Consider the following 11,696-nt stretch of genomic DNA (forward strand, 5'->3'; position numbering starts at 1 on the left):
TTAGCCACTTTGTCGCTATATTTACCCAGTATTCAGGCCCCCTTTTGGAGATTCTGTCATGAAAACATGTATCGCTCTTCTCAGCGAGTACCGGGTGCTGCTGTGGGTCCCTACCTTGTCTAAAAGCACTCTCAGGCCGTTCTGTCTGTGACATTTGAAAAATAAATCGAAAAGAAGCGGCAGAAGAAATTTAATGTGTATTTAATGTACAGTTGTCCTTCGCCACTTTGCGTTTCAAATTTTGCATCTTCACTTTAGTGCGGTTTATTAATAGGTGTGTCACGAGATGAGACGATACACGAGAGCGAGATGAGATGAGATTTTAACATTACTTTGAAGAAATGTTCAATGAAAAAACAGAAAAAATATATGACAATATATTGAAATCCACTAATTGAATTTCTACTCTGTTACACTCTTCCGCACGCTGTTTGTATTCTACCGGCCCCGCCTCCACCCCAAACAGACAAAGAGACTGTATGACTGACAAAAGGTTTCACTCTGATCATGCCCTTGTTCTATGGAACAAACGCTCCAAGGTGCAGAAACCAATGCACAGAGTGACCCGTCGCCCTGCCTGTTTGGAGGCGGGAGACGAGGAAAACGGGCATGCACGCACATGGAAAATATATTCAAGATGGCAAAATTATCGAGTTCATTTTCATTTATTTTGTGATTAATTTGTTTATTTATTATCGTCCCAGGCATAGTGCCCAAGAATTTTTTTTTCTGAATGAGAAATCTTGTCATGTTTTACCCTCGAGAGATCTTGTGACACAAGATCTTGTGACAATTGAATGCTGGTTGAATATGGCCTAATATTTTGTCAAAACATATGCCACTTTAACTTGCTTTTTGCCTAAATGAAGTATTTTCACGCATAAAAATGGCTAAATGAAGTAAAATACAAAATATAAGGCATTCAGAAGACGCATTCAAAGATGTGATGATATGTAGCATGATGAGACAAGCCATGGCAGGAAGTACTGTCGAGAACAGGAAGTAAAAGAAGAACAACAAGAAGCAAGTCTCCCAATGCTAATGTGTGTGAATCTATATTATATTATATTATTATACAGTATATTGGGTAATAGGAGTGTACGGGTGACTATAGGGCTTATTTATTTCATGGCTAACAATGTTAAAAACATATTTAGAAGCTCGTAAGCAGGTTTTCTATGCTCTAACTACCAAAATATTCCATTTATAAATAAGGAATCCTACTTCACAGACATTCTGGAACCAATTAACCACAATAAACGTATGATTACTGTACACCAGTCTATATCACCAGGTGTCAGTAATGTTACTGTAATGTTGGGTGAGACACAAAACAGGCTTCTTTTGCAGGTTTGAATGATCTCACAACAGGCACAATAATCCCTCATAGAAACACGGGCTACTGTTACTCAAGCTTAAACACAACTCTGAACTGCCGATGTCACTTCCTGTCCGCGCTCACTAAGCTCCCCTAGGGGACACATTTATAGCACACATGAGCATGAGTCTTATTTATGTCTTAAATGTCTTATTTTCTTTTATTATGTCTACTATAATGGGTAACAGAAGTGTAAATGTGACTAAGGAGATGTTATTTCATATCTAGAGGGCTCTAACAATGTTAAAAACTGTATTTAGAAGGTCATAAACCGGTTTTTTTATGCTCCAACTATGAAAACATTCCTTTTACAAATTGGCAGTCCTACTTGGCGGAGATTCGCTCATCACGGTCGGGTATGTAACCAATTAACCATGATAACCGAGGGATTACTATATTTATTTTTTTTGCTTTTCATGTTTTTCACTCATTTTGCGTCTCTTACGAAACGTGTGTAGCGTCTTTGCCCGAAGGTTTGGCAGCTGCAAGCCTCTCACTCGCCAGATAACGGCCATTAGGCCTCCAAGGATACGCCGGTGCTCTCATCAGATGGTAATAAGGACCGGGCTAGGAGGGTTGCACCAAGCCACGTATGGATTAATAATACATGGTCTGAGATTGGTCTCGGATGGATTGAGTGTGTGATGTAACCTTTGTACCTTTAACCGCGTCCAAAACGATACTAGAATGTTGATCAACTGTCCAAGCAGACGGCCCCATTGAGCCTTAAATGCATAACGGTGCTTGTTTTTACAGGAAACTGCTTTTTTACACAGTGTGGCTTATCTCACCTTCCTCATCAAGATGCTGGTACCTGCAGATTTCTTTGGCTCCATTTTAGGTTACTTTGCAGCCGTGATCAAAAGAAACGAAGAGACTTGAGGTGAGAAACACAACCCAATTCAAGATATAAGTCATCGCGAAACAGGAAGGTGGTGCCCATGTTGATCTTGCTGCCAGGAATGCAATGCAAGTAGCTTGATTGAGTGCAGAGAAATGCAGCCAAGAAGCATCAGTCAGTGACACTCTCTCCAGCTGGCTTCTGCACGATGAAAAGGAGGAGATAAAGCCATGATTGCACTGGCCTGATTCATCGCTCAAAGCCTTGTAGTCTTGTAGTGGATTGTTTCTCCCACACCCACACATTTTATTTCCATCACAATACAACAGAGCACCATGATTGAAGATCCTGAACATCTTTGTAGGATGCTTTCCTCTCAAAAGAACATTAAATTCTTCAGCATGGCTTGTTAAAAGTGGCCACAAACAATGAGACAAAAAGTGAATTGACGTTTGTTCGCCACGGCCTCATCTGAGCAGTGCTTCTTTTAAAGGCTGAGCTGATTAAATCTTCATCGCCTCTGAACAAATTATTTAGGCAGCAAGTCAAGCGTTGACATTATATTGCTTTTACTGTGCATCCCATGTAATTGGATAATCTGTAAATGCACAACATACATCATAAAATAATTTATTCATGTGTTAGGCACTTAAATGAGGAGAAGGGAGAAACAAGGGGACAATACTGTAAAATTGGTATAGCGCGTTAAAAGGGTTTTGTTACTTAAACACATTAGTGTGATAGTTGTGCTGTTTGAAGTAAATCCAGTTTAGTAGAGTATTCCGAGCGCCATCCTGCGGAGTCTGTGGGAAAAGATAGCGCGATGACTTATTTCCGCTCAAACCGGAAGCGGAAGTCGAACGGCTCAGAGGCTATATGTGTACCTCCTTTAGCATTAAGGTCTGAGCGACGAAACAAGTCTTGTTGTGTAGAACATGGCAGAAGCAGACGTGGACGAGCTCTCCCAGCTGGAGTTTTTATCTTTGGTGTCCAAAGTGTGCACTGAGCTCGATAACCATCTCGGAATAAGCGACAAAGATTTAGGTTTGTGTTTTATGATACAACTTGTGTCAGCGAAAAAATATGAGCTAGCTGGCTAAAGCTAATACAGTACTAGCTTGCATTGTGTCGTTGAAAGTTTAGTCAGGCTAAAGTTGTGATTTGGTGTTCCTTATGTGGGAAACTTTTAAGACAATACTTACTTGTAAATGTGTGTGTTTTGTCTCGCTGTTGTAGCTGAGTTTGTCATTAGCCTGGCGGAGAAGCAGCCGACTTTTGACGGTTTTAAGGCTCTTTTGCTGGAAAATGGAGCGGAGTTCACAGTAAGTTCATTGCACGTGATGGCAGACTGTCTAACGTTCACTGATATATATTTATATTTTTTCCTGTTTATTGACAACCTGTAATGTTGCTGTCACTACAGGATTCCCTCATTAGCAACTTGCTCAGGCTGATTCAGACCATGAGACCGCCTTCTAAAGCATCTTCAAGTAAAGGTAAAGGATGTGTAATTGCCTTTCAGCATCACAATGTTAGTTATCAGTAGGGATGCTCCAATCAATTGGCCACCGATCCGAATCGGCCAATTTCCATGAAAATTCATGGGATTGGCATTTGCAACGCCGATCACCTGTGGCTAGTGCTATTTCAGCCCGCGGCGATCCCTGTGTGCAGTTAAGGTGATTTTATGTTTCCTTTTTTCATATCATATAGCCAGTAGCAGAGGTGCAGCTAGGAATTCTGGGTCCCATGGAAAAAAATCAAGTTGCCACACACTTTCATTAATTACTAATTTTATTAATAATTACCTATTTTTTGGCACCCCTGGCAGTCAAGAGCCCTTGGAATTTTCCTGACTTTTCCCCTTCATATGGCACCCCTGGCCAACAGCACTCATCATAAATAAATTGAAAAGGTATAATTAATCCATGTGCCCAGTATCGGTAACGGCCGATTTCGGTCCTGGATGATCGGAATCGGCGGCATAAAACCCTGATCCAAGTATCCATAGTTATTTGTAATATTAGCTTCTATACGTAGTCATGATGTGACATTAGATAAAATGTGGTTGAAAATTTTGAGAAATGTACCTTCTGGTTTTGCAAGTGTTCAAAATGTCTTTATTTACGATACCATGTATTTTTCTTACAAGTTTGTAGCCCGACATTGATTGTGTTACACTCACAAAAGGTACCAAAAAAAATCTAAACTTGTCAATGTTGTTCATAGCAACGTGTGATGTTCTGAAGCCTAAGTCCGAGAAGGAGAAACTGAAGGAGATGTTCCCTGCACTATGCAGAGCAAACGATCCAGCGCCAAAGGTACAGCACGCTTTGTCAGACGTGAGATGCCACGTGACTCGTGAATTGCACGCCCACTGTTTTGTTTGGTGTGTCCTCCGCAGAAGCTCCTGGACGAGGAGGATGTGAAAGTGGCGGCCGACGCCATGAAGGAGCTGGAGATGTTCATGCCCAGCGTGAGCGGCACTGACTCCAAAAGCGACAAGAACCGCTCTGAGAAGAGCCGGCGCCGCAGCCGGAGTCGCAGCAGGAGCAGGGAGCGGCACAGGCACCGGGACAGGGACCGCAAGAGGCGGCGCCACTCCCGATCACGCTCCAGGTCTCGCTCCAGAGACCGTGATCGCCACAGGGACCGCGATGGCTCCAGGAGGAGGGACAGACCTTCCCGCTGGAGTGAGCGCTCGCCAAGCCCAAGGAAAGATCAAGACAGAGACTGGAAGGACAAACATGTGGACCGCCCCCCTCCGGAGGAGCCTTCTGTTGGTGACATCTACAACGGCAAAGTGACCAGCATCATGCAGTTTGGGTGCTTTGTGCAGCTGGAGGGGCTCAGGTTGATTAGACTCGCATCAACTTCCCTGTCTGAGTGGTTAGCACGGAAGCTAACAGTCACATGACTCTCTCCTCTGCAGGAAACGTTGGGAAGGTTTGGTCCACATCTCTGAGCTGCGGCGAGAAGGCCGAGTGGCCAACGTGGCCGACGTTGTCAGCAAAGGCCAAAGGGTGAAGGTCAAAGTGCTGTCCTTTACAGGCTCCAAGACCAGCCTCAGCATGAAGGTAACAAGCATGCCGGTGCCGCGGCAGCTCACCACCTGAGGACACGTCTTAACGTCCACGGTGCTCTCTTTCAGGACGTGGACCAGGAGACGGGCGAGGACCTGAACCCCAACAGGAGGAGGAACGTGGGCCCGGACGGAGGCGAGGAGGTGACCATGAGGAACCCAGACGGGCCGAGCAACCTCAACTTGGGTCACGCCCGCGAGTTGGAGCAGGACGACACCCTGGAGAGGAAGAGGCTCACCAAGATCTCTGATCCAGAGAAGTGGGAGATCAAGCAGGTTGGTTGTTGTGAAGTTATGAAGGAAACGCATTGAATCTTCTGTTCATCACTCATGTCGCTCTGCCCACAGATGATAGCCGCCAATGTTTTATCCAAAGAAGAATTCCCAGACTTTGATGACGAGACTGGGATTCTTCCCAAAGTTGATGACGAGGAAGGTAACGAAGAGGCTCTGTTGTCCAATCAGAAGCCTTTCCTGAGTGAATTAACCTTTGTGGACATTTGCATCTTGTTGTCACGTTTGTTCCAGACGAAGACTTGGAAATTGAGTTGGTTGAAGAGGAGCCGCCTTTTCTGAGAGGACACACCAAGCAAAGCATGGACATGAGCCCCGTCAAGATCGTCAAGGTAGGACGCCACTCAACTGCTTTTATTTGTTGTAGCACTACCTCTGATGATATGATGATGTTAAATAAACCTTTTTTAGGAGAATGCTAATGTAGTTTTTCCCTCTTTGCTGTCAGAATCCAGACGGCTCACTGTCCCAGGCGGCCATGATGCAGAGCGCTCTGGCCAAAGAGAGGCGGGAGCTGAAGCAGGCGGCGCGAGAGGCCGAGATGGACTCCATCCCCATGGGACTGAACAAACACTGGGTCGACCCGCTGCCAGACGGTAAGTGTGTGATAGAGTGGTGCAGGTGTTTTAATAGCGCAGCAAAGCAAGCGAGAACCGAGATTCAAATAATCGCTTGAGTTGACAGTGCGGGAATCAAAGGCGTGACCCATGTGCCGTGTTGTGTTGCAGTCGACGGCCGGCAGATCGCGGCCAACATGAGAGGCATTGGCATGATGCCCAACGACATTCCCGAGTGGAAGAAGCACGCCTTTGGAGGCAACAAGGCCTCGTACGGAAAGAAGACCCAGCTCTCCATCCTGGAGCAGAGGGAGAGCTTGCCCATCTACAAACTGAAGGAGCAGCTCATTCAGGTTCTTTTCTTCTTTCATTCCATTCCATTTCAATAAAAAAAAAGCTTTATTTGTCCCCACGCACACAGAGCAGCAAGTAGGCAATGTAAACGCTGCAACAACTGTAAGCAAGGATGACAGTAAGCACACAGTATAGTCAGTGATTGCACGTAAAAAAAATTGACTGTGAAAATAAGATACTCAATCCTTAAAAGGAAACACAGAAAAAATTAAATACAAACTGCTAAAGTACTAAAATACTAAAAATTCTCAGTACAGTAATCCCTCAGCACTTTGCTCTTCAAATTTTGCGGCTTCACTTTATCATTGTTTTTCAAAAATATATGATGTAATAAAGCATGCTGTTTCATGGTTCAATGCGGCCTATTGTTAGTTTTTAAAATATCCACACTTAAGCAAATTGTATGTAATTCTTGCCATTTTCAAGTAGGAAAATAGCTATATGATATGTAGTATTCTAAAGTGGTCACTAAGTGTCAGTAATTTTACATTGATGAGGCAATAGCCACCGCAAGAAGTATGGTACAGTAAAATGGGGTGTTATTTCATGTCTACACTGCTGTAATAATGTTGAAAAAACATAATTAGAAGTTTGTAAACAAGTTTTCTCTGCTCGCACTATGAAAATATTCCTTTTATAAATAAGGAATCCTACTTCACGGAGAGTAACTTATGACAGTCAGGTCTGTAACCGATTAACCATGATAAACGAGGGATTAATGTAGTGGGGACCAGCATCATGGGTACGACCTCGAGTTAGTTTGTTTCACGAGCTTTGACACAGAAGACAAAAAAAACCTGCTAGATTCGTGTTTGTCTCTTCACAGGCCGTGCATGACAACCAGATCCTCATTGTGATTGGGGAAACCGGATCTGGTAAGACCACACAGATCACGCAGTACCTGGCGGAGGCGGGATACACCACACGAGGAAAGATTGGCTGCACGCAGCCTCGTCGTGTGGCCGCCATGTCCGTGGCTAAGCGAGTCTCTGAGGAGTACGGATGCTGTCTGGGACAGGAGGTACATCGTCACATGGCCTATTCCCTCCTTTTTGTAACCTGTATTGTGATCTTAAATGTGTTGCCCCTCTCTGTAGGTGGGCTACACGATCAGGTTTGAGGACTGCACCAGCCCAGAGACGGTGATCAAGTACATGACAGACGGCATGCTGCTCAGGGAGTGCTTGATTGACTCGGAGCTGGGCCAGTACGCCATCATCATGCTGGACGAAGCTCACGAGAGGACCATCCACACCGACGTCCTCTTTGGTCTGCTCAAGAAGGTCAGCACTGTCACGTGATTCCCGCTAGCTCCGCCCCTTATCCTACATCCTGTCCAGGTAACAAAATGTTTGTTTTTTTACCAGACGGTCCAGAAGCGCACAGACATGAAGTTGATCGTCACCTCAGCCACGCTGGACGCCGTGAAGTTCTCCCAGTACTTCTACGAGGCGCCCATCTTCACCATCCCAGGAAGAACGTATCCAGTGGAGGTCCTCTACACCAAAGAACCTGAAACGGACTACCTGGACGCCAGCCTCATCACCGTCATGCAGATCCATTTGACAGAACCTCCAGGTTTGTTTGTTTGTTTTTCTTTAAACATACTTTTTTGTCCAACATCAGCTCATGACATCACCGTCCTCATCTCTCCAGGCGACATCCTGGTCTTCCTGACCGGACAGGAAGAGATCGACACGGCCTGCGAGATCCTCTACGAGCGCATGAAGTCGCTTGGGCCCGACGTTCCAGAACTCATTATTCTTCCCGTCTATTCTGCACTGCCCAGCGAGATGCAGACCAGGATCTTTGACCCGGCACCCCCGGGCAGCAGAAAAGTATGTTTACAATAGCAACAAGAACTTGTCACTTTATTAAGTACACTACTTACTGTGTGTTTTTGTCTCACAGGTCGTTATTGCCACAAACATCGCCGAGACGTCTCTGACCATCGATGGCATCTACTACGTGGTGGACCCAGGTTTTGTAAAGCAGAAAGTCTACAACTCCAAGACAGGCATTGACCAGCTGGTGGTGACGCCCATCTCACAGGTAGCCAAATGAGCACGCCGACGCCCACAGTGCTACTTCCTGTGAATTATCTTGCCCCTAAACACACGATGAACTCTTGCAGGCTCAAGCCAAGCAGAGGGCGGGCCGAGCCGGCAGAACCGGTCCAGGGAAGTGCTACCGCCTCTACACGGAGCGTGCCTACAGGGATGAGATGTTGACCACCAACGTGCCCGAGATCCAGAGGACCAACCTGGCCAGCACAGTGCTGTCACTGAAGGTACACACACACACACACACACACACACACACACTAGAGCCCGACCAATATGGGATTTTTGGGGCTGAAAAAATCGATATATCCGTCGGTTTATGAATTAAGAGCATTGATATACAAAGGATATATACTTACATGAACATAAATTCTGAAAAATACCCAAAATACGATACAAACAAAGAAGCTGAAGACTATTAAATTAAAACAAGGAACTTTAATTCGTAACACTGTCAACATAAGGACTCTAAACGCACTGATAAATAACAAAAGGCAAACTGTAAACACACTGATATAGGGCATATATTGATGTATAATGTTATTTCACTGTAAAAAGCTGTAAAATAGCCTTTTATTAGATAATGGTGGACATGTGGATTAATAGTTGCATCTATCTTTGTTTATATTACAGTGATGCAACTTACACGTTATAACGCTGTAATACACTCTCTAAAACTTGTGTGAGGAAAAAAAGATTTGACTCCTTAACGGGCCCTGACAGCGGGTGAGGGGGAGGGGCCAGGTACTCTGGCAGGGTGTAGCACAGAGACACATAGGGACAGAGCGAATTAATCTCCACACAGCAAAAAAAAGTTAATAAATTGGTTACATATTCACCGATGTTGATTCATCGGTAATATGACATAAACAGCCCTGATTAATTGGTCAGCCTCCAACATACACACACACGTTCTGTGGCGTGGCATTGATGTTGTGTACTCAAGGTGTTTGTGTGTCCTCCATCAGGCCATGGGCATCAACGACCTCCTCTCCTTTGACTTCATGGATGCTCCTCCCATGGAGACCTTGATCACAGCCATGGAGCAGCTCTACACTCTTGGAGCATTGGATGACGAGGGCCTGCTCACACGCCTGGGCAGAAGGGTGAGTGGACGCCCTCAAGCAGAAATAACGAAGAATAATAAGATGACTGTTGTTGTGATTTTGTCCACTAGATGGCAGAGTTCCCTCTGGAGCCCATGCTGTGCAAGATGTTAATCATGTCTGTGCATTTGGGCTGCAGTGAGGAGATGCTCACCATCGTGTCCATGCTGTCTGTGCAGAACGTCTTCTACAGGCCAAAGGTTTGCTGCCTTCCCTAAATGGGATGTTCGTACTTTCATTTCATGGCAGTGGAGTTTGTAGTGAACTTTGTCTTGGTGCTGCAGGACAAGCAGGCCCTAGCGGACCAGAAGAAGGCCAAGTTTCACCAGCCCGAAGGCGACCATCTCACTCTGCTGGCCGTCTATAACTCCTGGAAGAATAACAAGTTCTCCAACCCCTGGTGCTATGAAAATTTTATTCAGGCTCGCTCGCTGAGGAGAGCGCAGGACATCCGTAAACAGATGTTGGGCATCATGGACAGGTATGATGCTGATGATGGCATAATGCCCTCGTGGTGACCACTACTTACCTTTTCTACTTTTTTCTTTCCAGACACAAGTTGGATGTGGTGTCGTGCGGCAAAGCCACCGTGCGGGTCCAGAAAGCAATTTGCAGTGGTTTCTTCCGCAACGCAGCCAAAAAGGACCCTCAGGAGGGTTACAGAACCCTGATAGACCAGCAGGTGGTCTACATCCACCCCTCCAGCGCTTTGTTCAACCGCCAGCCTGAATGGTAAGAAACCAAGGACTCAGGTGTGTTTTGAGAGCAAAACCTATCCCAACGTAACATCTTTCTTTCCTTCCTTCCTTCCTCAGGGTGGTGTACCATGAGCTGGTGCTGACCACCAAGGAGTACATGCGCGAGGTGACCACTATCGACCCACGCTGGCTGGTGGAGTTTGCACCCGCCTTCTTCAAGGTGTCCGACCCGACCCGCCTCAGCAAGCAGAAGAAGCAACAGCGCTTGGAGCCTCTGTACAACCGCTACGAGGAACCCAACGCCTGGAGGATCTCGCGGGCCTTCAGACGGCGTTAAGGACTTTGGCTGTGTGGTCTTGGCAAAGATGGTTACCTCACAATAAAACTTTGTTAAAAAAAAAAAAAAAAAAAAAAAAGTCATTATTTTTGACAACTTTGTGATTTAGTTGTCAGGTCATGGAGTTTGTCTTCTGTATTCAGTTTGACAAACACTTTATTTTGTTTTTCTTGTAAAAGCTTCTGCTGTTTTAGCCAAAAATGAGAACACAGAACCACATTATTTTTATTTTTTTGTACATCTTTTTTCTGTATATACAAATTTGTTGTACAGTAATTGCTAGTCAGTATGTGAAAATGTCTTTATTAAATGCAAAATGGTCTTAACATGTTGAACTGTCTCGTGAACGTCTCCACAAATAATAATGTGCTGTGTGTTTTTGCAAAGTCGTTAAAATAGAATAAAGTGTTGGTGAACTTTAAATACAATATATAATACTGCATCAAGCCTCGTAATGCTGCCAGTTTACCAAATACCAGGGGTGTCACAAGATCTCGTGAGATTAAAATGTGACAAGATTTCTCATTCAGAAAAAAAATGTCTCGTGGGCACTAGACCTGGGACAATAATTAAAGCACACAAATTAAAATTAGTTTGATAATTTTGCCGGGCTCAATATATTGCCATATGCATGCGTGTCTGTTTTCCTCATCACCCGCCTCCGAACAGGCAGGAGGAGAGTTAACTGCATTGCTTTCAGCACCTTTGCCCGTGGCATGAACAAAGTGAGGCGGGGCTGGTAGCATACACACAATGCACAAAATAGTACAAAATAAATTAGATTGCAATATACTGTCATATATTTTTAATTGTACTTTTCTGAAAAGTAATGTTAAAAAAATCTCGTCTCGCCTCATTCTCGCAGACCCAACCTCCTGTGTCTGAGTGTCTCGTGACACCCCTACAAAATACTGCAACTAAAATAAGACTGAGGTAAAGATAAGCCATTTCAATAGTGTAGAATCTTGCATAGTTTGGAAAAAGCC

General features: G+C 44.8%; 1 protein-coding gene across 1 annotated transcript; it reads left to right on the forward strand.

The window, feature by feature from the left end:
- The first annotated feature begins 3,064 nt into the window (after positions 1-3,064).
- Positions 3,065-11,208, forward strand: LOC129168361 (ATP-dependent RNA helicase DHX8). The gene is made up of 22 exons (XM_054753538.1): positions 3,065-3,263; positions 3,456-3,541; positions 3,643-3,715; positions 4,449-4,540; positions 4,624-5,072; positions 5,152-5,296; positions 5,371-5,577; positions 5,650-5,737; positions 5,830-5,927; positions 6,044-6,191; positions 6,324-6,505; positions 7,333-7,527; positions 7,604-7,789; positions 7,874-8,084; positions 8,163-8,344; positions 8,418-8,558; positions 8,641-8,796; positions 9,538-9,675; positions 9,747-9,875; positions 9,960-10,156; positions 10,228-10,407; positions 10,491-11,208. Exons 1-22 carry the CDS (start codon positions 3,155-3,157, stop codon positions 10,708-10,710), a joined length of 3,612 nt encoding a protein of 1,203 aa, XP_054609513.1. The 5' UTR covers positions 3,065-3,154; the 3' UTR covers positions 10,711-11,208.
- Positions 11,209-11,696: the final 488 nt, after the last annotated feature.

Source organism: Dunckerocampus dactyliophorus, chromosome 15 (genome assembly GCF_027744805.1).
Source record: "Dunckerocampus dactyliophorus isolate RoL2022-P2 chromosome 15, RoL_Ddac_1.1, whole genome shotgun sequence".
Lineage (NCBI taxonomy): Eukaryota > Metazoa > Chordata > Actinopteri > Syngnathiformes > Syngnathidae > Dunckerocampus > Dunckerocampus dactyliophorus.